Genomic DNA, 27,842 nt, shown 5'->3' with positions numbered 1-27,842 from the left:
AACAATCATGCTACCAAAGCCGGAGCAATGGAATCCCGCAAAGCACCCGTATCACTGTTATCTGTTGAAGCACTCCCATATAAGTAATACTTGTGCTATCATGACCATCATTATCATCAACATAGTTTCATCATTATCATCAACATAGTTTTTAAAATCAGCATCATGTATAGCACTATCCCTTATGAAATTGTGAAGAGCCATAACTGCATATATGATTCTAGCTTGCTTATTGATGGGATAGGCTGGCAAGCTCAAAAGAATGCGTCACTTCATCTTTAGAACACCAAAACAACGCTCGATCACATTTCAAAGAGGCGAATGTGCATGGTTAAACACCTCTTTGGAGCCCACTGGTTGTCTCCCATGTTGCAGATACATGGTACCTTTGACCCTTGTAAGGGCTAGATACCCCTTTCTATTAGGATATCCCGAATCAACAAGATAATACTTCCCTTCTGGGGGATGTGGAAATTGTTGGTTGTATGTTTCCAAAGTATCTAGCAATACACGAGTGTCATGAACTGAATGAGGCCAACCAGTGACAACAAATATATGAATCTCATATCAAAGTCGCACACCGCCATTATATTTTGTGATGCATAACCATGTCGACCAAAGTATTTCGGTTGTTCACTCAATGGGATCGTAACATGTATGTGTGTTCCATCAATTGCACCGATAAATGTGGCGGAACCACCCAGATTAACATGGCTAAAGCACACTTAAGTCACCTAACACGTAATCATGTACTTTAAACAAGTTAACTTGGTCGTCCGTCGGATTTCATCCGATAAACCACTTAACTCAGGATCGAGAAAGCAAGACTCGCACGAAGATGAGTGGTTACAGAGATTACAACAATCCATCCAAATTAAACAAGTGCATCGAATTATTACAACATCAAGTTCGAAATTCAAACAAAGTTTGCAGAGTTTTCAAACGACAGAAATAAATAAGTGGAAGCTAAACATCGTTGCATGATATCATGAAGAAGTTGATCATGATATCAATGATCCCTGTCCTCGCCGTCCGAGGAGGAACCCCACTCGACCATCCAATCAGGAGGAAGTTGGGTAGGCCAAGTGCCACTTGCAGCAAGCTCAAGGGTATCAACAAATAGTTGAACTCCTGCATGCGGGAGCTCTGCTGCTGCGCCACCGGATCTGCTGGCCCGAATGGTGCGGCGGAGGAGAAGCTGAGCATGCCTCGAGCTGTAGTGGAGGCGTGAGGAAAGCTCTAGCGCTGCTGCTGCGAAGTGCGCCACGCACCGCCGGATCGGCGGCGGAGGAGGGGAGGTAGAGCATCGCTGAGCTCAGATTGCTTCGTTTGCATGGGGAATGGTTTCGCGAGATCGCCTGGTTGCATGAGGAAGGATTTTGCTTGAGATTTGATTTGCGCCGGGTTTGAGATCGGAGCCGAGGAAGTGTATTTGAGATGCGTATCGGCGGCGGAGGTCGGCGACGGAGGAACTGTGTCCAACTAGGTTTCGAACGGAGTAGGAGTAGAAGGAAGTAATTTCGCTGGATAAGGTGGGCCCACTGGAGCGCTCGGGTCTTGCTGAGTTGCTGATGAGCAGGCCGCGTTGGACAGATTTTCCTTTTTTTTAAGATAATCTCGTTCAAACGGAAAGTCCAGAAGATGGATAGTGAAAGCGTATAATTGCAACTCTAGCATCTTATCGCTAAATTCTGTGCAAACTGAAACTGATTAGCCTGCATAATAGTAGTGGCAGTCGACATGTAGTAAATTTGTAGATTCGATTTCTCGAGATGATGGTACAAATCTGCCATTCAAATCCCACTTTAGCATGTTCTTATTATTTTATCTTTTCTTGTCTCGATAAGTCGTATCGGGCTTTCCGACAACTATCAAATCCCACTTTACTACTTTTTTTCTCAACTTGTATAATGGTATAAAAGTCGACCTATATAATAACTGCATTTTTGCAAGATTTTATTCGGTTGTCCACTCATCCATTTAGTACATTGATCCCTCGCTACTAAAAGAACCCGTCCATGTCAAAGCTCCATGAGAAGTACTCATTTCTCCTCTGTTTTTTCATGGCCTCTACCTCCCATTAAGATAGAATCAGATCGGACTCGAATAGAATCAGATTCGAATATTAACTTTAACCATATTTACTTGAATACGAATTTAGATGTCCCGAATACGAATACAAAATGTATATCTCAAATTCGAATTCGCATTCGCATATCTACTAAATTTGGGTGATTGCAATTAATAAGTATCTATTCACTTTATTGACGATTTGGAAGAATGAACTAATCATAAAATATACAGGTAGGGATATCGACAAATATCACTTGTGAATTTGTTTTATAAAAATAGTTCAATAAACAAATATAAATAATGAATATTGTATATAAAATATTTTACATTAATAAAATAAAACCATACATAATATTTTTAATGAAGAAAATGAATAAAATGAAGTATTTGAATAATTAACATGCGAACTTAGTGTAGCTCAACGTTACTTGTGGTGGAACTTGCCCACCCTGCCGGTGCTCGTATTTTCATGAATTTATTCCAAGATTTAATTAGCGTTATTCTTTCAACGGTAGGTGATATGCCCGTCGCCAACGAGACTTTTAGCGATAGGTGATGTACCCGTCGACAGCGAGGGGCCAATAAATATAGTTGCTTGAGGAAGACGCTGCTGCTGCGAAGCAATGGCGTTACGTGCTGCCGGATCGGCCAGCCGGAGCACGGCAGCGGAGGGGAGGCAGAGCATCTCTTTCGACGAGATCTACGGGTGAGTGGTTGCTGGGAACGCTCTCCTTTGCTAGACTTTGCAATTGAACACGATGCGCGCGATCTTGCCTGTCGCGGGATTTGTTTCGCGTATGATCCGAGGATTTGTAGTTTTTATGCGGTGGCGGTGGCGGCGGCGGAGGGATGGCGGTGGCGTACGGACGACGCCACCGGATCGTCATTTCTGGCTGTGTCCGAGTCCGACTCGAACTCTCAGGTGGAAGGGAATTCGACGCTAATAGGAAGGCCCACCTGTCCCCAGTTGGGCTCGATTCTTGCTGTTGTTGCTGTGCTGAGCTGCTGATAAGCGATGCAGGGCTGTAGGCCGCGTTGGAGAAGGAATTTTTTTTAATAATATTAATATTTAACGGAAAATCCAAGAGATAGGTGCTGAAATCAGGAAATTGCAAATGTAAGCATTTTATCAGCTAAATATCATCTGTGCAGAAACTGACAAGCGTACATAATAGCTCTTGGCAATGACATATTAATGCCTCGACCACCAACGAAACTGGCACATCCTTAACCTATTGTACACCGTCAATAAGCAAGTCAACATTTCATATTGCCCACCCAACAATTGATAGGGCTTTTCATTTCTATGTTAGAACGTTATTTTTGGAGCAATGAGTTATGACAATTTATGTAACATTAGCTATGCAAACCAGACTGCATTCTCTTCTTAAATGATATGACAGTGCTCAATTTAAAAAAATAGAGCTTTTCAGTAACCATCAAAACCCACAATATTATTTTTCCCCTCAACTTAATAACTGTAAAGGTCGCCTTCATTTTATGCATGATGTTTCGATTGCCCGACAGTGTCGTAGCTGAATAGGCCTTCATTGACACCGAATATTATGGCAATGTCCAATGCCATAAAAAAATTATATCATCCCTTTGGTACAACCGGTTCGGATTTTCATGAGTACCCTTTCTACTCCTCTTTTTACGGGAATGACCTTCCCGTTGCTCTATTGTATTTGAGCATGGCTAGTAAGTTTGATATAAGAAACCTGAAAAAACATTTATACTCCCTTTGTTCCAAATTGTAGGTTGTTTTAGCTTTTATAGATTTATAGATAGTGCATGATAATATCTATAAACTTATAAAAGTCAAAAAACCCTACAATTTGAAACGGAGGAAATAATCGTCGTTGAATTGATTCGTTTGAAAAGTCTCTGCATGCATACTCATTGAAGTTATTCATATTGAGGCTATATAGGCCTATCTGAAAAGGCACTTGGTTTGTGGGCACAAAACTCCAATCAGTTGTCACGAAATCAGAGATGGAAGTGCAGTCCATCTCTGAAAAGCGGCAAAAGCCGGAAGATCTGTTGCGCTGCCTCGAGAGAAATCAGAGATGGAAGCTGGCTGAAATACATCATATATTGGCATTCCCTAATTATGTCTAATCACTCTCAAGCGACTAAACAATGTAGTGGTTTCTACAGTACAGTGTAGTGGTTTCTACAGTACAGTGTAGTGGTTTCTACAATACAGTGCTCTAGCTAGCTAACGCTACTGCTAGTTTCGCACTAACTTGGATACAGAGAATCGGCAACGATGGTCTACATTGAAGCGGCTTGCTCAGACCTCTCGGTGTCAGCAGGAGCTGGTGCCTCTTCGTCGCCAAAGCTTGGGGCCTTGGGAATTAGACCAAGGATCTTGAACATAGCCTGGTCCGCATCAAAGTCGTTGTTCGCTGTTGTGAGAAGCTTCTCACCGGCAAAGATTGAGTTGGCCCCAGCAAGGAAGCAGAGCGCTTGTTCTGGCATGGAGAACCGTACACGGCCTGCTGAAAGCCTCACCATTGCCTTTGGCATCACGATCCGAGCAGTGGCGATCATGCGGATCATTTCCCAGATTTCCACAGGCTGATGTAGAACATTGGTTAGCATCCCAAGAAAAAAAAGAATCAGCAAGTGTAATCCTAAATCTGGCTGTACTGCATGAAGTTAACAATTCTAAGCTATATATTATATAGATTATAGATACATGCCTTTTTCTCATTTGTGAAACGGAGGCTCATTCACCAGCTACACGCATATAAGATACAAAAAACAAGGAACAGTACAGAATACCTTCTGATCCCCAAGAGGCGTGCCTTTTACAGCAACCAATGCATTAATAGGAACGCTCTCTGGGTGTGCAGGCAAGGTGGCCAGTGTATGCAACAACCCTACACGGTCCTCCTCTGCTTCTCCAAGACCAATTATTCCCCCTGAACAAAAGAATGATGCACCAAATTTCATATTGAAGACATGCCGAAACACTTATTAGCTAGAAACACCAGTGACTTCAGAGAATTACCTGAGCAGATGCTTATTCCAGCTTCACGGACGTGCTGAAGAGTCTGCAGTCTATCATCATATGATCTTGTGGTAATAATGTTGGGATAGTACTCTCTTGATGTGTCTAGGTTATGATTATATGCTGTGAGTCCAGCCTTCTTGAGTTCTTCAGCTTGCTGTTTCTCTATCATACCTAGCGTGCAACAGACCTCCATGCCCATACCCCTACAACGTTAATTATCCAATGCATGTAGAATGTTAAAATAATACAATAATAACACAGAAAATTTTCATTGTTCATCATATTCCATGTGTTAAGGCCTTCAATAAATGACATGTGCATATGCTAGTTTGATCCAACTTCCAAACAAGTACACAACTAGGCAAATAAAGGCAAAAATAACAGAACATCGACATAGAAGAGAACTTGTGCATGGTTATGCAGAACTTGCACCATATACCATAGTTTTATGGTAGTATAATAAAAGATTCCAGTGAATACCTTATTTCCTTGACATATTCAAGAATCTGGTTGAAATTTGTTTTCCTGCCGATGGTTTCTCTCCATGCAGCTCCCATGCAAAAACGGGTGCTCCCAGCCTCTTTTGCCTGTGCAACAATAGGTTAGAAGGAACAATATAATACAGCACAAAAATGTATAAGTTATAAAGTCTACAGTCAACAAGAAAATACAAGGTTATATTGCCACCTAGCAGCAGTTAAAAACAACAGCCAAAGTGAACTTGTTCACCTCCCAGAAGATTATTACACAAACAGTACCTTTTTCGCTGCTTCTAAGACAGCATCTTTGTTCATCAATTTTTGTGCCTTCAATCCAGTATCGTATCTTGATGACTGAGGGCAGTAAGAACAATCTTCACTGCACCCACCAGTCTTTATTGAAAGAAGTGTGCATTGCTGCACTTCTCTGAATTTGTGAACATGTCTGTGGACCTGAGCCTGAAAACATAAAGCATTCGCTCAATAATGAGAAGAACAGATGGCATGGTGATATGGTCACATGAATGCTAACTCCATCAGGTAAACCGATACAGTAAGAGAACATAGTGTTCTTTAGCAGAATAATAAATCATTTGAGTTGTTGCATTTTCTTATACATCTATACCTTTTTACAAACTAGCAATCTGTGGAGTAAATGCAAAGAATGCTTACATTTCATGATGAGTCAAGACGCACAGGAATGTAATCGTTCTACACCAAATGAATACGATACTGTGACCAAACATATTGAATAGGGTATGAGATGATTTTGTTATTGACTTGCATTTATCAGACTATCATGCAATAATTGCCTAACAATGAGCCATCAAACCTGAAGCCTGATCTTCATTCCATGGCTTACAACAAGAACTAGCCTTTCCTACACGTAGCATCAAACTTTAGAAATTCTTAGCGTATAAACTATAAACTTCTATATTTACTTTCTCTACAGGATTATGTGATACTTAACACTTGACCAATACCAATGAGATGATTCCACGGCCTACTAGAGTCAGATATTAGAAAAATTTGTCAAGAACGTTGCCACCACATAAAGGCACCTAAAAGTGAAACCTTGCATCACCTGCAATCCCAACTATCCAAAGCACCTACAAGGGATGGCCAAAAAAAACACCTTAAAGAAATGCTTGATGTGAATTTCCACACTATACCGGTTAAATGCCCTCGAGGGCAGTACCTTCCTACCAACACTGCAAATGGATCTATAAATAGCTAAGAGTTTTTATAGACTTACAAACTGACACCTAGGTCCATATAAACACAATAATTTCTTTATCAGACATACTCCAGCACACACCATCTGATATCTTTTCTTGGACGGGCAATAAGCAAAAAACATTTACAGAATGAAAGCTTCATCAGTTTAAGGAAACTCTAAATAACCAACAAGGCTCCAAAACACAACCATCATAAAATGCTAGTAATTATAATATTTTGTATCAGTGGTTGCATTTCAGTGTCTATAGATTGAGTGAAAAATCCCAGATGCTAAGAACAAAAAGAACACAATCAAGTTGACATTACTGTCATCAGGTCTTTCCACTGCTAAAAGGCCGGCCTAAAGTGACAGAGCTGATCCTTAATAGCACCATACAAAGAAACTGGGTGTCATATCAACATTATTCATCTACTAAATCCACCAAGCATTTAGCTGAACATGACCGTGAATGCTGGAAACATCAACCAGGAATGGCTACTGATTTTCGTGGGGGTCGCAGCTCTTATGTGGGCTATTTGGTGTACGCGTAACGATTTGGTTTTTGAGAAAAAACGGTTTACCTCTTTTCATGCTGTTTTTAGGGGAGCATATTGGTTGCGATTTTGGTCTCTACTGCAGCGTGAGGAATCAAGGGAAACTATCTGTTCAGCAAGCAAAGCGTTGGAGATTGTCGCTTTGGATATCTTTGCCAAGAATGGATGGAGAAGCAATAATAGACTTTGCTTTTGATTTATTCCCTTTATATGCGTACATCTTTTCCCTTTTTTTTCATCAGCTTTTGAGCTGAGAATGCTGTAAAACTTAGCTATGCGCGGTTGCAGGGACCAGAAACATTTCCTTTTTCTAAACAAAAAAATCAACCAGAAATGGCTAGCATAAAGGCATAATCTTCAGATATCTAATGGAACAAATAGAAATATCCACTGCTGTGTCCTCATCACAAAGCCCCACAGAGCTGAAATGTCAATCGCTATCGCCAACTACCACAAGAACAAGAAATCCTCCCAAAATGAAACCTTTTGGCATTACCCCCGAGGTGCAACTACGTAGCAATATCCGCTTGACCAGACTCAACTAGGCAACAGCAAAAATGGCATTTAGCAAGTATCTGAGAGAAGTAAGCTACAGCTCTGACACTCCAAATCCAGCTTTCACAGTCCAAAGACCCTAAACGTACAACCTTAGTACGAAATCAAAGGCCTTCAGCCCAGAAGTTAAAGACAGAATCTTTTGCTAAATTTGAGGCATCGCCATTAATCCAGTACCATACACGACACAACCAGAGGATTAACAGAGGTTTCTGGGATCGCGAGTGTCCAGTCCGAGTAAGCATACGTACCCCGTGGAAGAGGAGGTCGAGGAGCGGGGAGTCGTAGACGGCCTGGATCTCGGGCCGACTCCAGTCGTTCCGCGGCCCTTCCCGTATCGTCCGCTCCGCCTCCGCCGCTGCCGCCGATGCCGCGGACGGGGCCGAGGAGAACGCCGCCGCCGCCCCGGCAAGCCGCGGGTGGAGGATGGAGCGCAAGCTGCGCCCCGCCGCCAGCAGCATCATTGCCATGCCTGATTCACGAACATAGCAACCCGTTGCTCAACACGCAAGCATAGTGGCTTGGCTTGAAGCAAGCCAGACAAAATTATAAGAGAAGAGAGATGCTACTAAGGCTAAGCATGTTTTACACAAGGTACAATTATTCTTCCATGTTTATCGTTTAGATACACAAATGACAAATCCCTATCCATTTCCTCTACACTGTGACTGGGTCAGATCCGAATAGAAATAGCTTGCATTAGGGTGCCCCGTTTCGCGTAGAAGGAAGGGGAGTGAATGGGCGGGCAGCACCTGGTGGGTGGTCGACGCCGGCAAAGGGCCCGGCCGAGGCGGGGCGAATGGCACCGCCGCTCGCCCAGTCGTCGCCGCCTGGAAAGGAAGAGCGAGAGAGAAGAGAGGCGGGGGGTGAACAACGAACGTGGGGAAAGCAAGCAAGAGAGGCATGACGATTGCCCGGGGAGGAGGGAGATTAACGTGACTGCAGGACAGCCCAACAACTTGCATTGCGCGCGGGAGACAGTTCGGCCCATTGAAAATTTCCAGCCCATGTGGCCCGCTGACGTTCTGCCTTGGCCCAACAACTAGTCCACGACCTTGCTTGCAACGAATCGATCGATCGATCATGGATGGGCTCATGGCAGCATCTCAATCGCTGTCGCCCGGGCCGGCCCGGCCGATCGGGGTCGTGCTCGGACCCCGTGCACCCATCCACATCGACCACAGTCCCGTTCATTGAAACGGCCGGCCGCAGCCACCCTGCCGCCCCCGGTGGCCGGTACCAGCCAGCTGCAATTACATTTCCCGGCCGGCCGGCTTGCCGCCGCCGTTGGTTCTCAACCGGCCGCCCAACGTACGCCAGCCAAATGACCAGACGGGCGCCCATATCATTCCCAGGCTCACAAAGTCGCAGCCGAGGGATCGGAGACTAGCTGGCTGCCCTGCTGAATCGATGCGTTCGTGCCCTGCTGCCGTAACGCCCGCTGGCTGCCGGCTGCGGCCGCTGGACGTGTGGGCGTGGCCGGCACGACGGTCGATGGGTAGAGGAGTCTGGAGTCGGTCCCCGGCGCATTGCCGCGCGCACGGGCCCTGCGGTGCGATCGTGCGCCGCACCATCGCTTTCGCGCGTAGTAGGGAGTGGCAAGCAATAATCTATAGGACCGGCCGTCTGTTCCCATCCACGATCCAGTCACGAACTGCACTTCCACAGTCACACGCAGCTAGCCATAACGTGTCAAACGCTCCGGTTTGAACGTGGAGGGACAGAAGTCTGGCGCGTTCACTCGCGGCTCCTGTACGCGCGCATTCATGGCAGTGGCTTTGTCCAGCCCCGTGCATGGGCGAGTCGTCGCTGCCACAGCGCTGCACGTACGTGTCCACGCAATTAGTTAATCATCTGGTTAGGCCGGAGTCGATAGCTAGGTTAGCGCCGTAATGAAGGAGTGACGGCGGCGACGGCGACGCAGGCTGGTTTTGACTTGGTGCGACGCCACGCGATGCAGATGGTTAGGCATCCGTGCGTGGAAAAAGAAGGGGAGCCAGGTGAAAGGTTAATGATGCGTGGTTAGGCCGGGCAGGAATCACATCGATGGGAGCACGCAGTAATCGTTGTCCGGCATAATGATCGTTTCTGACACCGGGGAGAGAGGGAGTGCCATCGGATCGGATCACGCACACACGGTCGCACGCCGTATCGATCAGTGCGGCGCGTATGTCTGACGCATGCGTTCCTGTGCTGCTGTTGTGTCTCTAGATTACAAGGGAAAAGAAGAAGGAGAAGAAGATCTCGTCACAATCAGTTACAAAACAAAATAAAAGGATCAATGCTTTCGCATAGGGGTGCATGCATTTTCTTTTCTCTTTCTTTGCGCCATGATGTCATCGCGTAGACAACGGGACTGACCAGCAAACTGCTGAGAGGCAGAGACTACGTCGCCGATTCATGGCTCGTTAACCCGGTCAAGACACTGTCAACCGCACCTTAAATGCGTGAACCCCAACCGTTCTACCTCTCACACACACACGTTGCAATTTGCCACCTCACCTCAACAAAAAAGATATCCAGAAAAAAACCAAACAAAAAAGCAAGCTCACCAAAGGACACGAGCACCAAAAAAAACACAGCCCGTTCAATTCTTCCGGCAGCCAGCAGCGGCCGCAGCATCTTTTGATCCCTTCCCCCTTCGAGCTCTACCGCTGCCCCACCTCCGTGCTCCTCCTGCCAATCCCAAACATTCTTGCGGTGCTCGTGCTAGCACACCAGGCGTCCAGGCCAGCCACATCTGCCGTGCCGCCGTGGAGCCTGGTCCTCCCCCTCCACCTCCACCTCCAGCTCCTACCAGCAAGCCAGCAGCAGCAGGCCAGGACCAGCAGCCAGCAGCTACTCCTACTTTCTGGTAGTAGCTCGCAGACACGCAGCGCCTTTCCGTTTCGTCTCCACCCGGCCGCCTCCTGTTGCTTTGGTGGGCTGCCCCTGCCGAGGTCCACGCCTCGTGCAGTCGTGCGCGCGCGTGACCCTGTCGTCTCGCTCTCGCTACCGTCCTCGTCGCCTGCTCCGAGGAACGGCCAGCGGCGCAATGCGGGACTTCTCCTGCTTCAGCGACGGCGCCGTCGCGCTGGCCGCCGGGGCCGCGGGCGGCAGGGGAGCCGGCGCCGCGCTCGACCGCTCGCTCCAAGCGGCCACCGCCAGCGTCTACAGGGTCGCGCTGTCGTCGCGCAAGGAGCTCCGGATCAGTGTCACCTGGACGCGGGGCATCGCCGGGGCCGGGGCGGGGTCGGCGGCGGGGGCACCGGCTGCCGGCGTGACCGGGCTCGCCGTGGCCGTCGACGACGGATCCAGGGCGCTGCCACTGGCTGCGGTCGGCACGCCGCGCCGGACGACCGCGCCGGCTCCGCCGGCGGGCGCGCAGCATTTCCTGCAGAAGAAGCGCGGGACGCGGTCGTTCGCCACGGAGGCCGGCACCGCGGTGTGCATCTACTGGGACACGGCGGAGGCCAAGTACCAGCAACCGGGCTCGCCGGAGCCCTCCCGCGACTACCACCTCGCCGTCGTCGCGGACGGCGAGCTCGCTCTCCTCCTCGGCGGCGGCGAGGGCGCGCGGGAGCTGGGGCGCCGGTTCGCCCCGGCCCCGCGCCGCGCGCTGCTCAGCCGGCGCGAGCAGGTCCGCGGCGGGACGGCGGCCTTCCCTCACTCCGCCGCCGCCGCGCGCGCGCAGCTGGTCCACACGACGCGGTGCCGGTTCCGCGACGACGGCGCGGAGCATGAAGTCACGGTGGCGTGCCGCGGGGAGGAGTGGGGGGCAGGAGGGCCATCCTCCAGGGACGGCGAGGTGGCGGTCAGCGTCGACGGCAAGAAGGTGGTGGAGGCGCGCCGGGTCAAGTGGAACTTCCGCGGCAACCGGACGGCGGTGCTGGGCGACGGCGCGGTGGTGGAGGTCATGTGGGACGTGCACGACTGGTGGTTCGCCGGCGCGTCCCCCGGCGGCGGCGGGGCGCAGTTCATGGTGAAGGCGCGTGGGGCGGCGGACGGCGGCCGGGTGTGGATGGACGAGGAGATGGCCAGCAAGGGGCAGCCACCCGCCGGGTTCTTCCTGCACCTGCAGTGCTACCGGCGGTGACGCGCCATTCCGTTCCGTCGCTTGGCCGTGTCGAACTCTCTCTCTCTCTCTCTCCTCCCCTGTCGTCAGCATATGTTCCGTTCGTTGCTGTTTTCTGACGTTGATAGTTCTGCTGCTGCTCGTTGTCTGGTCGTTGAACAAATTGATGGTTGGGAATTTGAGAATTGACCGATGATGGAGAATGAATCAAGAATCGTCACAGGTTTCGATTTTCTTCAAGCATCTCTTTCTTGCGCGTTCGGTTTCTTCTCGGTGATCGAGTTGCCGTGCGAGGTCCTTGGCCTCGGCTGCCGATGCCGTGCTCGGCGCCGGCGAGCTTGCTGCAACTGATCCATCCCTTCCCTTTGAGCAGAAGGGGAAGCAGTTGGTGACTTGTGCTCTCCTGCCTCGATCGGTCGCGCAGCCGGCCAGGCCCAGGCCCCGGCCCCATTTACTGCGGCATCACGAGGCTCACGGGGGGGAGGGGGACAGTAGCCTCGTACTCCGCTCCACTCTGCCTACCGGCAACGGCATGCTTTCCGGTGGCCGCCATTAAACTTCGAGGGGTAGTGCGCGGCTGCAGGCGGCTGCTGCTGCTGCACCGCTGCAGCTTCCGGCTTCCGCTCTTGGGCGAAGACGACGCCGGGCCGCGCCAGGTGAGGTCAGGTGGCGTCAGTCGCAGGCCGTGCGGCATTAAAGATGACCCACTAGGCCACGGCCCACGGCCACTCTACTTGCCACGTCGATGGCCAGCGCAGCTGGATGTCAGAATCTGCCGTCGGAGCGTTGACTTTGACTTTTTCCGGCATGGTTGGCTTTTGCGTTCTCGTGGAAACTCTCACGACCAAGGGGTGCATAGCTATCACGAAAGTTTCGTCCAATACGGGTAATTTGGTCACTAAATTTCCAATTATCCAGAGAATCGGTGTTTTAAATAGCGGCATGTATTGCGACAGTGTATGAGTTGTGTATTTATCGGTTTTAGGTTTAAGGAAAATTATTTGCAAACTTTCCCAATGATAGTATCGACGGTTCTTATTTATTGGTGATGCATCTGAGGGCACCTTTGGTGGAGCTTCCGCCAGCTCCAGCTCCAACACTATAGGGCCCACAAAGACTGTTCGTTTAGAAAATTTTAGATAAGATGGTAGCAATGCTAAAAGTCCAAAATACTCCTAATAACTCTTCGTAATCGGATGGATTACCAAGTAGAATTAATTATACATGCACACTTGCAATAATTGTCGGACCTATTAGCCTTCCTTATTTAGCGAGTCTGGCTTGGACATCGATGGTGGAAGTAAATGATCAATTCATTAGCTGGGCTAGAAGGTATTACGAGGGTCTATGTTGGATTGTTTGAAAGTTATACGTACATTCTTTGTGAGATAAATTTTGAAAGCTAAACGTACTGTCTTTGTGGGACGGAGCGAGCAGGAACATGAGCCGGTGGAGTAAAAAATTCCGGGACCAATTATTGTGTTTGGAGAGCATGACTTTTATGGGCAGGTTTGAGGGGGGTGTTTGGGTACCCATGCTAAAGTTAGTACCTGTCACATCGGATATTTGGATGCTAATTAGGAGTATTAGACATAGACTAATTATAAAATTAATTGCACAGATGAAGTCTAATTCGCGAGACGAATCTATTAAACCTAATTAGTCCATAATTTGACAATGTGGTGCTACAATAACCATTTGCTAATGATGGATTAATTAGGCTTAATAGATTCGTATCGCGAATTAGCACAGGGGTTCTGCAATTAGTTTTATAATTAGCTAATGTTTAGTCCTTCTAATTAGCCTCCGAACATCCGATGTGACACTGCTAAAGTTTAGCACATTGTATCCAAACACCTCCTGAGTAGCAGCGGTGATAGCTTGTAGTCACTGACCTCGAAGAACGCAGCATCCTCATCCTTGCCAAGCCATGTCAGCAATTGGAAAAAGAGCGCCATGGGCAGAGGGTGTTTGATTCTTTAGTCTGAACTAAAATTCATGTCACATCGAATATTCGGATGTTAATTAGGAGGACTAAACATGAGCTAATTATAAAACTAATTACATAGATGGAGGCTAATTCACGAGATGAATCTATTAAGCCTAATTAATCCATCATTAGCACATGTTTACTGTAGCACCATATTGTCAAATCATGGACTAATTAGGCTTAATAGATTCATCTCGCAAAATAGTCTCCATCTATGCAATTGGTTTTATAATTAACCTATATTTAATACTCCTAATTAGTATCTAAACATTCGATGTGACAGGAATCTTAGGAGGTCCTAAAGAACCAAACATTCATGAAGTGTCGGAGATGGGAGATACGAAAGGATGGAAGGAAAATATGATTGAATGATAGATTTCATAACGGTGGTACTAAAGTGTTCCTAAATAAAATCTTTTAGCATTACAAAACCATTTCTTTGTTAAAAACATACCCCCTCTGTCCAAAGTTACAGGCTGTGGGAGATTTTTCACTAAGAAGAAGAAATAGACATCCAAATTCGATCTAGAGGGGACTTGAACCTGGGTGGTTAGAGTATACGACCACACCTCCCACCCACCTCATAAGGTTGATAGTTTTTGCTATGCATATATATATATATATATACGCTATGTTTAAATACGTAGTAAAATCTATAAATCTAGAAAAGTCAAAACAACCTATAATTTGAAACAGAAGAGGGAGCACAAACCAGGATTACTGGTTGCTAGTTGGATATATGAAAAAAGAAAATAAGAGGTTGACATGCATTGTATATTAAGGTATGTAGATCGTGTAAAGTAAAAGGTTGACCATGCAAAGATTCGTCGTACGATTGCAGGTGATGGAACTAAAAGAGAACATGATCGATAGTCTTGGCTTGTGCTTAACCAGAACAAAACCATCAGCGAACTTTTTTTTTTATTTTTAACCCTTTTTTCTTTATTTTTAAAAATAACCTCAGCGGGGTTTTATTTGCGCGTGCTAACCCTTTTGGCCGCGCCAGACCGCCTGGCGCGGCAGGAAGATGCTGCCGCGCCACATGCACTGGCGCGGCAGCCCCCTGCCACGCTGGCGCGGCGAGTCGCGGCGCCAGGTGGGCGCTGACGTGGGCGTGCGTTCGCCGCGCCAGCCCGCCTGGCGCGGTAGGGCCAACACTAAGTCGACGCGCCGGTCCCTTCCTCCTCCCTCCCTCCTTTCTTCCTCCTCCAGAAACGCCCGAGCCCGAAGCTCCAGCGCCGCCCCCCGCCGCCCCACCCCCAAATCCACCCAAAATCCGGCGTTTTCGGTGGGGGAAAGTAGTGGGAATCGATCCCTGCTTCGTGTGGAAGGTATTCCCCTACTTATTCTCGTGTTTTACCGTTGCATTTGGTAGATCGGAGGATGTTTAGGTGACTTAGGGTTAGGTTAGTGATTTGAAATTTCAATGAAATGCAATAGTGTTTTGTGTTAGATGATATGTAGTTCATACGCAATTGAGTCTCTGCCCGCGATATTGACGTGTAGAACTTATTGATTTAAGGATATATTCATTGAATCGTATAGTACAATGTATATGTGTATTTTTTGTTTGCAATTTGTCCAATATATGTAATGTGTGTAGTTGATATGTCGAATATGTGCAATGTGTAGTGTATATGACATGGTGAAATGTTTGTATTTTGTAGATGGATCGTTTAGTTCGATTTTTTCATGGTGGTGTTGTGAAACAAAATGGGGAGTTAGAGAATATGAATGAGTCAATTGAAATATTTGATGGTCCTCCAAGTTTTAGTGATTTAGTTGACAGTGTAATGACGAAGTATGGATGTAGAGTGGATGAGATCAGTTTGAGAGGTCGTTTTGATTGTGGGAAAGCTAGAGCTCATGATGTTCTCATGAAGTTAGCATCCGATGCGAATTGGAAGCACTATAAGGATGTTGTGCACAAAGCCAATGTTGCATGTTTGGAGGTTATAGTCGAAATTGTTCGTATGCCTGGCCCAAATGTTGTCATGAGGGAGGAAGTGACGGTAGTGAACCATAATGGTACCCAGGAGTCAGAAATGTTGCATCACGTGTTAGGTGAAACAGAACGTGATTTTGACTTGGCTATTGCCAATGATGATTTTCCCAATAACATTTTTGAGAGGGATGAAGCAAATATAGATGTTGATAATGTCTCTATGGGTTCCGAAGATTGTGAATTGGAGGAAGATGGGGTAGTAGGTGAGGAGGTAGAGGAGGAATCACTATTTGAGAGTGGTGGGCATGAATATGAGAACGTCGGGGTAGAAAATGAAGAGGATGGACTGCAATTTGACACCGCAACCGTACATGATGTAGAAGGCATTCGTCGTATGGACGATTGTTTTTCTTACACCCAGTGTGAGTTACGGATGTTAAAAGAACGTGATGTCGAACTGCCATCCGTTCCCAATGATAAGGACATAAGTATGGTTCACAAAGCAATATGTGAATCTAGTATGGTGAATGCCGAAGGGACGTCCATTGGTGAGAGTCCAGTGATTAAGAAGGGGATGAAGTTCAATAGTCTTGAGGAGCTGAAGTTTTTCTTGGCTGACTACGCGGTGAGGTTACATAGACCTTTTAGCGTAGTTCACTCTGACAAGAACTTAAGATACAATGTGATGTGCAAGCAAGGATGCCATTGGCGTGTATGGTCTCGGCTAATATCAAGCACCGGACAATGGAGAATTTCAAATGTTGTGCAACCGCATACTTGTCGGTCGTCACAGCCGAAGCGAGAGCATGTACAGTGCACAGCAAAGTACCTTGGACGGCGTATCCTAGGCATTATCCGTAAAGACAGCGAGACATCGGTGCCATCACTCGTGGAGTCCATCTTCATCTTTAGTGGGTACCGTGTGAAGTATTCGAAGGCTTGGCGGGCGAAGCAACACGCTGTTGCCCTGCTTTGGGGCGACTGGAAGGAGTCGTACGACATGGTTCCTAGGGTACTCTCAGCTATAACCTACTACAATCCCGGAGTTAAATGGTGGATCGACTCATGTGGCATGATGGTTCCTGACAATGGAGTGTTGAAGCATATACTGCAAAGGGTATTTTGGTGCTTCCCTCAATGTAGTGAGGCATTTCAACATTGCCGTCCTGTGATACTGGTGGATGGTACATTCTTGACTGGCAAGTACAAGGGTACATTAATGATGGCAGTTGTTGTAGATCCAGAACAACAGATTGTGCCTCTTGCTTTTGCCTTGGTCGAGAGTGAGAATAATGAGAGTTGGTCATGGTTTATGAAACTTGTTCGGGTAAATGTTCTTGGACCTTCACGGATAGTGTGTATGATATCAGATAGACATCATGGGCTTCTAAATTGTGCAAAGGACCACATTGATGGTTTTCCACCGCTTGTGCATAGGTGGTGCATGAGGCACTTTGCTGCCAACATGTTGCGTCGGCAGAAGAGCAATCGTGTGATTGGAAAATTGAAATTATTATGCACGGTTCATACAGAGAGAGAATTTCGTGAGAAGTTAGAAGATTTAGTGAAGGACTTGAACGACGACGCAAAAGAATGGTTGAAGTGTGAAATGGGGGACAAGGATAAATGGGTGCAGGCTTTCGATGAGGGAGGGATGCGGTGGGGTATTATGACCACGAACTTCTCGGAATCACTCAACGGAGTTTTCAAAGGCATCCGAAGTAGGCCCGTCGCTGGAATTATTGAATACACATTCAAAAAATGCAACGCCTACTTTGTGAACCAATGGGGAAAGACACGTGAAATGTTAGATCAAGGCTATAGAATTGGGCAAGTTGCAGATAATTATTTATCAGAGGCTGAGCTTAGATCCGTGCACCACTTAGCAGAACCGTACGGGCCAGAAAGGATGGTGTATTCTATAAGAAGTTACGGTACGACTAACATTGGGGGTGAGATTCATGGAGGCCGACACTATAGAGTGGATCTGCACGAAGTTTCGTGCACCTGCAATGTTCCTCAATTGTTGCACCTTCCATGTTCACACTTCATTACAGCTTGCAAGGCAAGAGGTCTTAACTTTGAAAGCCCCATGTACATGTCACCGTTGTACTCTAGGGAGCACACCATCAAAATTTGGGAATCAAGCTTTCAACCTTACCTAGATCCGTCACAATGGCCGGCATATGAAGGGGTAGGGTACGTGCCTAACCCCAGTTTAATGAGAAATAAAGTAGGAAGGCGGCAGAAGAAGCGTTTCACAGGCGAAATGGACGTGTCGGAAGGGAGGCTTTCTGCAGATTATGATACTGGTGATTTTGATATTGACAAGTCGGAAAATCGTTGCTCCAAGTGCCACAAGATCATCAGGAATTGCACATGTCGCAGTAGAAAATCAAAAGGCCTAAATCTAGACCGAGCAGTAATAGGCCGCGTACATCGAACAATTGGGTATGCGCGTTGCTTGTATTATGCGTGGCTATTATTTTATCTTTTTTATAGTAGTACATTATCATATTTTCCGTACTTATCATGTAATGAAGATTTTTACTAACGATCATTTATGTTGTTTTCTTTAGGATGGCGGCCCCGGGGTACCCTCTTCTTGAGGCTGCTTACGACTTGCACCACCGTGCCCACCACCTCGCGGACCTGAATGAGGTATAACAATGGTTGCTAATTTTTGCTGATGAATGCATACCTTAGGATGAGAATTGCAAGATTTTCGTATGAAATGTTCTTATAAATTAATTAAGGATGTGCCTATCGTTACTATTCGCTTGTGTAGAGTGTAAACAATTTCATACTGCAAATGTCATTTGTATCATATTTGTGTTACTTACCACTTTAGAAGCCCGTTATTCACAATTGGATTGACTTCTCATTTTGGTAATAATCTTATAATGTTTTGCAGAATTTGACACCACTCAGGGCTAGGGTGCACTCACCACTTAGGTGGGATGAGCGGTACGCCCAGTACCTGCAGAGAGCAGGTTTCTTGGATATCGCTGTTCAGGTCGTGGGGGGTCTCCCTCCAATGGACGGACCACTGTTGACCGCTATGGTCGACAGGTGGCGTCCGGAGACTCACACGTTCCACATGCCCTTCGGAGAAATGACCATCACAATGCAGGATGCAGCTATGATACTCGGCCTTCCACTGCATGGGCAGCCAGTGACAGGTATTATCCAGAATGAGAATTGGCGTGATATGGTCGAGATGCATATTGGGATTAGGCCGCCAGAGCCAGAGGGCGGAGATAGCTCGAAGAAGACGTCCGGTGTTAGCTCGGCATGGTTGAGGGAGCACTTCGAGGTGTGTCCTCCGGGAGCAAATGACGAGGTCGTGCAACGCTTTGCTCGAGTGTGGCTATGGCACTTTGTCAGTACATTCCTCCTTCCAGATGCAGCTGGGAACACAGTATCGTGGATGGTTCTCCCCATTCTAGGTCAAGTTTGGGAAAACATAGCCACTTACAGTTGGGGCTCAGCGGCTCTTGCCTGGCTGTACAGACAGTTATGTGAGGCTTGCCGGCGCACAGCGAGAGATTCTAATGTTGGAGGGTGCACTTATATGCTCCAGATATGGATTTGGGAGCGAATGCCCGTGGGTCGACCTTCCCGCCTCCGTGTCGATGTAAGTCACAACGGCTAATTCCTTTTTCTACGTTAATGTTCGAAAAACTATTGTATCATGTGACCAATTGGACTTATTGCAATTTCAGCCATGGCATCGAGACGATGCTCTTCCCATGTTCTATCACGTGTGGAAGCATGTGCGGCCCGTTCGTGGCAATCCGGATAGGCGCTACAGGGCCTACACGAACGAGTTTGATGTTCTCACGCAGCACCAGGTAATTTGGTAACCATAATAGTTTTTTAAGCTAACTTGCGTATAATGGTAGATGAAATAAGTATTGCGTGAAAATTTTTGAAGGTGGAATGGAAACCGTATGACCGTCAGCAGCTTAGCGATATCGTCTTTTCACCGACGTGCTACAGAGACAGAGAGCTGTGGAGGTGCACGACCCCAATGATACTGTACTACGTGGTAGAGTTTCATATGCCGCATAGGGTGATGCGGCAGTTTGGGAGGATGCAACCGTGCCCTCCTTTGGAATTATCGACTTCGCAGCAGCTGCACAGGTACGCAGGAATAAATAACTATTGGAGGGTATTCAATTAACGCAATTAACGTGTTATACTAATACTTCACTAATTTCTGATGCAGTATCGACCGCAGAAAGCGGTACAAGGAAAATGATTGGAAGGTGAAGCATGACCGGTACATCCACCTGTGGCAGAACAAGGAAGGATGCGATCCTGAAGGTGGACCGTACTGGCGACCCAACAATGAGTACATAAGATGGTACTGTACTTCAACGAGAACCAAAGTGAAACCATCTTGGACTAATGTGCCCATTGAGGATGCACCATCTGATGATGACGCTGACATAGCTGACGCGTACGACACCGTGACACGCCATGGGACACAGCCTGAGCGTGCACCTCTCCACGACTACATGGTAAGCTTTCGGTTTGTAATTATAGTATCGTCACATTGATCACTTATGGAATGAAAACTACTGCGTGCAGGGACAGCAGCTTGCAAGGCTCTCTAACGAGGCGGGCGTGATTATGGAGCACGTTGTTGGGGAAGGTGATAGTCTGCTTCGTGCTTTTGCAGAGGTAGAAGCCCAAACAAATTTTCACTTATACTCATACTATCTTTGTAACCATCAATAACATAGTCGTGAATATATGGCAGAGGGTTCGTAAAAGTTGCAGGTGAATGGCGCAGAGGATGAACTGCATGACATCCTCAGATGCGCACGACGGGGGCAATGTCCAGGGTACTTCTTCAGGATCACGTCGGACTGCATTGGTGACTACCCCCAGGGCTGCAACACCGTCCACTGCGGCAGGTCCTAGCAGGAGATCGCGAGGTAAGGAACCCGCATCCCCTCAGGAAAGCGAGGACTCGGAAGGTGAGCAGTCTGAGGATGATGACCCTACGTATGGTGAGGAACTCGAGATTTCTCACGATGCTCCACCTGTGACTCAGACGCAGGGAGAGTCCAGCCAGGTATATTCAGAAGTTCCTCCAAATTCAATTATACATTTTAATGTTCGCTCCCGAAGTGTCATACAAATTTTATGATTTGTGCCCAATTATTCAATAGGAACCTGCAACTCATACCCGGTTGCCACGCCGACGTCGTTGTTCCCGGGACCACACCGACGTTGGCAGCGCCAATGTGCTGCCCACGCATCCAAGGAGGGAGCGTCGCCCAAGAGATCCTTTTAGCCCTCCGGATGAGCGGCGGTCACGCCATTGAACCTAGCATGTGCCCAATTATTCCATGTCACGTTTATTCATGTCACGTTTGTAAAAGACTAAGCATGTTAGGTTTATTCATGTCACGTTTGTAAAAGACTAAGTTGGTTGTTACGTTTTTTTATGTCCGTACAATGTTATATGTTTGCTCCATGATGTACTTGTAGTTCGTGTATTTTTCCGTAAATGTTCAGCACAAAAATACGTTTCGGATTGTGCAGCGCGCTCCTGATGCCCCACCCTCCTGGGCCGAAACCTAATGAAAGTTTACTAAAATTGGCGCGGCAGCGCACCCTTGCCGCCACCACCCCCCGGCGAAACCTACTGAAAGTGGGTTGCATTTGGCGTGGCAGCTCACCCCTGCCGCGCCAGGCCTCCTGGCGCGGCAAGACCGGCCACCCCCCAGCGAAACCTACTGAAAGTAGGTTGCATTTGGCGCGGCAGCTCACCCCTGCCGCGCCAGGCCGCCTGGCGCGGCAAGGCCGGCCACCGCCCCGAAACCTACTGAAAGTGGGTTGCAATTGGCAACCTACTGAAAGTGGGTTGCAATTGGCGCGGCAGCTCACCCCTACCGCGCCAGGCCGCCTGGCGCGGCAAGACCGGCCACCCTCCCGGCGAAACCCACTGAAAGTAGGTTGCATTTGGCGCGGCAGCTCACCCCTGCCGCGCCAGGCCGCCTGGCGCGGCAAGGCCGGCCACCGCCCCGGCGAAACCTACTGAAAGTAGGTTGCATTTGGCGCGGCAGCTCGCCCCTACCGCGCCAGGCCGCCTGGCGCGGCAAGGCCGGCCACCCCCCCGCGAAACATACTGAACCTACTGAAAAGATTTTCCTATTGGTTGAAAAGGATTCAAACATCAATTCAAATACTAATTTGAATTCAAACGACCAAAATCAATGCGCCTGATTAACTCCTATGATTGATTTTAGAAAAGATTTAAATGCCCAAGAAATTAAATAAAACCTTAGAAATTCCTTAAATCTTTAAGCAAAAGTAATTAAATTCTTGTAAATTCTAACAAATTTTATTAATTTGCAAAAGTTGAAAATTAGGGGGTTACGAAACGTTCGACACGTTTACAGTGATTCTCACTCCACTACCTCACTCTCTACGCACTCGATCAGCTAGTAGTACAGAATACTAGGAGTAGGTAGCAAATCAGATCAGCTGCCTAAGAAGTGCTGTATGTGAGAAACAGAAAAAAGATGAAATAAAAAGGAACCAAGGAATCTACCGTCCGGTTTCCTGCAAGCGACCCAAGGAAACGCGTGGAAATTGGACGCTGGTCTGTGCACGGCCTGTGCACGGCCTGGCCTCTCTCGCATAGTTCACTACGTCGTCGTCTAGTCGGGATGTTTCGTCGGTTTGCCTTTGTTTCCATTCAGGTCTACCTTATTCCTTCCGGGTCGGGAAGATGCATGGAGATTGACTACGGTGATCCGTGGACAGGAGGTCAGGAAAACAACACGCCAAAACCACAAGAAGCCAGTCATGTCACGACAAACTTTGATGCGTTTGAACATAGTTCTCTCGGAAATGAAAATAATTTTTGACAACTAATTGTAGTTTCCAGAATAAACATAAACATAATGTTCTACATAGTTTTCACAGCTACAGAGAAACATGATCCAGCTACATCAACACGTTCATCTAGTCCGAGTCACCTTCATATAGTAACTCGTCGTCATCATCATCATCATCATCATCATCATCATCTCCGGCAACAACAACTCCCTTGCCTTTCTTATCGACATTAACCTTACCAACAGGTAAATCGGCAACAAGAGCCTTCATCGTCTCCATCTGTGCCTCTTCCGCTTTTTGTTGTAACTCTTCCATTTCAAGCCTTCTTTTTCTTGCCCTAACTTGCTGCAAATATTGTTCCCATGAACCCTCAGGGTATTTCACATTCGGATCAACCACATAACCTAAGCGATCTCTTTCCTCCATCAACCTTTGTTTCTCCAACTCCCTCTCCTCCTGCAACTTCCTCCTATTTTCTCTCTTCTCATTTTCAGTTAGAGGTCGTGGATACTTGGATCTATTTTGCCTCCAATACTTAATAATAGTTTCCCTTGCATAAAATCCTTTAGGTTCCACTCCAGTCTCATGCACCATATCTTGATATATTTTTCCCCAAAGCAAGTCGTCATCAGGAATAGGCACATCATACTTCTTCCTAATCTTTTTCTTTAATTTCTTGTTGTTTCCTTGACTTCTATGGTTCCGATGTATTTCCCAACTTTAATAACAAATCATATCGACCACAAAAATCTTCCCAATCACATGTCCTTCCCTCCTGCAACAACAATTAAATATTCTTACAAATTTGAATCAAGTTACAACCTTCATAAAACATAAGAGACGAGTAGTTACTAACCCAGTAATCGCCATGTGCATTTCCACAGAACGAACCATATCCAAGTTCAGAAGGCACCACACCTTCTGTTGCCAATATACCACACTTGCATCTATCACTAGGAGAGGACACACATGGCCACGGTGCATTTTCACTTTCAAACTCCTGCACTTCCTCCTCTGTTGGCCACATTGCCATTGGGCCGTATATATACTCATTGAAATCACACAACGGCCACCCATCCTGCAAAAAACCCACGATGTGAACTACTCATATGTAAAGTAACTACAAAACGCTGCTCCAACTTCCAAGCAATAACATCAAGTTAAAGTATGAACAATATACTGCAAAATTATAACTGCTAGCTAAACGACATACTAATATTCTCGTAATATACTTACATGAGTCTTTAGGGAGCATCGAAAGAATGGAGTAAACTTAGGTGGATCCCCTAAGTTAGGACGCATAAGCTTAGCAGGAACACCACACTTGCACATGGGAGGATCCCTCACACGCCTACAAGCAGCCTCCTGCTTCTCCTCATCGGTCATCCTAGGTGGGTTTGGTGGAGGAGGAACCCAACGCCTAAACTGATGGTATGGTTTAAGCTCTGTGCTATGATATGGGAATAGGCGGATCCTAGGATCATATTTGTCGGGTCCATCGATCCACTGAAAGAAATCGCAAGGTGCGGCAGGCAATGGATCAAAAGTCCATTTGCATACATAGAAGGCTCTTCCGGCTGTCTTTGGATGCCTTGATTGTTTCACCTCTGCTTGCGCGCCACATCTACAAAGTGGTACCGGAAGAGCAGGAGGTACGGGACCAGCAACATTGGACTCGCCCACATAACGCACATACCACCTACGCCGTTTGTATTCACAACCAAACGACGCCATCTCACCTGGAAATCAAGTGCAACAAATTTAATATACAAATAAACTTTACACACGTAATCCATACTAGCTATATACATCATTTTGATAAAATGTAAACAATCGATCTACAAAATACAAACACTGAAACAGAAATGAGACTAATTAATTGAACATATAAAAAAAATACATGTCATGTAAACCACACAATTGGATGAATATATACCTTAATCGAAGCATTCAACGAGTTCTACACGTCAATATCGCGGGCAGAGACTCAATTGCGTATGAACTACGTATCATCTAACACAAAACACCATTGCATTTCATTGAAATTTCAAATCACTAACCTAACCCTAAGTCACCTAAACATCCTCCGATCTACCAAATGCAACGGTAAAACACGAGAATAAGTAGGGGAATACCTTCCACACAAAGCAGGGATCGATTCCCACTACTTTCCCCTACCAAAAACGCCGGATTTTTGGTGGATTTGGGGGTGGGGTGGCGGGGGCCGGCGCTGCAAGGTGCTACTGTGTGGTGTTTCTAGAGGAGGAAGAAAAGAGGGAGGGAGGAGGAAGGGAGCCGGCGCGCGGACTTAGTGTTAGCCCTGTCGCGCCAGGCGGGCTGGCGCGGCGAACGCACGCCCACGTCAGCGCCCACCTGGCGCCGCGACTCGCCGCGCCAGCGTGGCAGGGGGCTGCCGCGCCGGTGCATGTGGCGCGGCAGCATCTTCCTGCCGCGCCAGGCGGTCTGGCGCGGCCAAAAGGGTTAGCCCGCGCAAATAAAACCCCGCTGAGGTTATTTTTAAAAATAAAGAAAAAAAGGGTTAAAAATAAAAAAAGTTCACCATCAGCCGACCGCATGGCCAATTATGTAACCAGAGTAACTCGGAGTCGCGATCAAATGCTACATCTCAGGCCATCGTTTTTCCCAAGGAACAACGGGGCAAGGAGCCCACTTGAATTCTCTTCATTTGAAGGAGCTACAAAGCAGCAGTGTTACAAGCAAGTCGTTTTTGAGCTGCACGATGGTCAAAGTCGAGCATGGATCACTAATAGGAAAAAGCCTTCTGTAACGGTTGTGAATCCTCCTTTACTTCCGGTTTCGCAACCGGTATTGTTAATAGTACCGGTTGAAATAACTGGTACTAAATGGGTATTAAAAAATAAAATAATTGAAATCCCACCGCCGGTCCCACGGGCCCCCGCCCCGCTGCCGGCCCTCGGCCTCCCGCGGCCCCCGTCACGGACCCCCACCCACCTGCCGTCGCTCCCGCCGACCGCCCGCCGCCACCCCCTCCCTCCCGCGGCCCTCGCATGGCCCTCGCCCTCGACCCCTGCTGCCCCCGCCCTGCCGTTGGCTCCCACCCTCTCACCGCCCCTCCCTCCCGGGGCCGCCGCTTCTGCCGCCCCCTCCCTCCCGGGGCCGCCGCTCCCGTCGCCCTCGCTCCCACCGCCCGCCATCACCTCACCTCGCCCCGCCGCTGCTCCTCACTGCCAGTGAGGGGTGAGCGGAGGGGGGAGGGGAGGGAAGGTAGAGGAGGAGAGGAAGGGTGAGGGTGCTGAGAGAGAGAGGAGAGAGAGAGATAGAGGAGGGGTGATGGATGGATAAGAAGTGGCCGGTAGGGGTAGCGGGAGGGGGGTGGATAAGGTGGCGCTCTTTAGTACCGTGTGGTACCCCCAACCAGTACTAAAGGGGATCCTGGGGGACTATCCGTTAGGTCCGGTATTAGTACCAAGCCAAATTCCAACCGGTACAAAGGTGCTGGACGAAAGGCCATTTTCCTAGTTGTGGAGAGTAGGGAAGGAGGAGAGAAGACAACAGAGGATCTACATTACATCACTGAGAGCAATGCACCAGGCGCTAGGCGAGGATGTGGTTGGTGTTGAGGTGCCGCCAGGTGTAGCAGACCTATAGCTTGAGGTGGGTAGGCATTAAAACGGTGAGGCCACGCGCATCCAGGTGGACGTAGTCGAAGATCATCTCATTGCGGCTCTTCTGGATGCACCGGAGCTCCAGCGAAGCTAACGTGTCTAAGCTCAGACGGGAGGCCGCGGAACAGGGATGGCAGCACCGCGACGGACATGGCAACATCAACAGGGGTGAAGAGGCTGGGAGTGATGCATGCTTCGAGCAGAGCGAGCTTGGGGCATCCAATAAAGATGTGGACACTACCAGAGAGACGACCTTTCATCCCATGCCTTTATACCGGCCACCTTTTGACCCGGTACTAATGTTCTTTTAACCCGGTACTAATGCTAACATTAGTATAATTATGCTAACGTTAGTACCGTGTTTAAATTTAGGGTCCCCAAAGGACCTTTAGTACCGGGTTATAACACCACCCGATACTAAAAGAGATTTAGTACCGGGTGGTGTTATGACCTAGTACTAAAGGTCTGGTACTGGGTGGTATTACGACACGGTATTGAAAATTTCTCTATAGGTTACTTCAGAAGGAAAGCATATCCAACTCTATCATATATGCCGTGTATGTGAGATGGTATAGAAGGATCGCGCGAGGCTAGAGGTCGTGGGTTCGAATCCCATAGACCGCGCATAGGGCATATTATGTGTGAAAATCGGGTGTTTGTCAAATTTTTTCTTTATTTTTTTGAGCGAAATTGGTGGTAACACCAGCCAGTATTAATACAGACTAGTTATTTGAGTATCGACTTAGCAGTACCGGTTGTGACCGGTACTAAAAAGGGGTTGAGCACCGAAACTCAAGGAACTTCTCTAGCTGCGGGATGTAATCCTTCACGGCGTTGTGGAATGGGCACGGGGGGTGTTGAAGCAGCCGTGTCGGTGGAGGCGCTCGCGGGTGCGGGTGCGTGTGCGTCCATGACGGAGGAGCCCAGAATGCGATGCGGACCTTGTGGGCGCAAAGTTGTTCTAGTTTTCTAGTCCAAGAGGGAGTGCTGCATCTCATGCCATTGCAACTGTTTACTGGTGGTTAGGCGAGGACGCTTAGGGGCCGTTTGGTTCCTCGAGCTAAAGTTTAGTCTGTGTCACATCGAATATTCGGAGACTAACTAGGCGGACTAAATATGAGTTAATTATAAAACTAAATGCACATGTGGACGCTAAAACAACGAGACAAATCTATTAAGCCTAATTAATTCATCATTAGCAAATGGTTACTGTAGCAACACATTGTCAAATCATGGATTAATTAGGTTTAATAGATTCGTCTCGCCGTTTAGCCTCCATCCGTGCAATGGGTTTTGTAAATAGTCTATGTTTAATACTACTAATTAGTATTTAAACATTCGATTGATTGACGGGAGCTAAAATTTAGCCATTAAAACCAAACGCCCCCTTAAACTCTTCGACTGTCTACGTTTCTTTTGGCCGGAGGAAACATAGACATGCTC

The 27,842-nt window shown here is 47.6% G+C and overlaps 2 protein-coding genes across 2 annotated transcripts; one reads left to right on the top strand and one right to left on the bottom strand.

Moving 5' to 3' along the window:
* Positions 1–4,150: 4,150 nt before the first annotated feature.
* LOC117845309 (biotin synthase, mitochondrial) lies at positions 4,151–8,811 on the bottom strand. The gene is made up of 7 exons (XM_034726305.2): positions 8,655–8,811; positions 8,154–8,374; positions 5,854–6,033; positions 5,576–5,682; positions 5,093–5,298; positions 4,864–5,003; positions 4,151–4,656 (listed from the first exon to the last, which is right to left on the bottom strand). Exons 2-7 carry the CDS (start codon positions 8,370–8,372, stop codon positions 4,351–4,353), a joined length of 1,158 nt encoding a protein of 385 aa, XP_034582196.1. The 5' UTR covers positions 8,373–8,374; positions 8,655–8,811; the 3' UTR covers positions 4,151–4,350.
* A 1,580-nt stretch (positions 8,812–10,391) lies between these two features.
* LOC117844131 (uncharacterized) lies at positions 10,392–12,196 on the top strand. Its single transcript, XM_072292129.1, has one exon. It carries the CDS (start codon positions 10,937–10,939, stop codon positions 11,975–11,977), a length of 1,041 nt encoding a protein of 346 aa, XP_072148230.1. The 5' UTR covers positions 10,392–10,936; the 3' UTR covers positions 11,978–12,196.
* Positions 12,197–27,842: the final 15,646 nt, after the last annotated feature.

Source organism: Setaria viridis, chromosome 2, assembly GCF_005286985.2.
Source record: "Setaria viridis chromosome 2, Setaria_viridis_v4.0, whole genome shotgun sequence".
NCBI classification, from domain to species: domain Eukaryota; kingdom Viridiplantae; phylum Streptophyta; class Magnoliopsida; order Poales; family Poaceae; genus Setaria; species Setaria viridis.
Note: the sequence above shows the minus strand (reverse complement) of the source record. Positions and strands in the feature narration are given on the sequence as shown.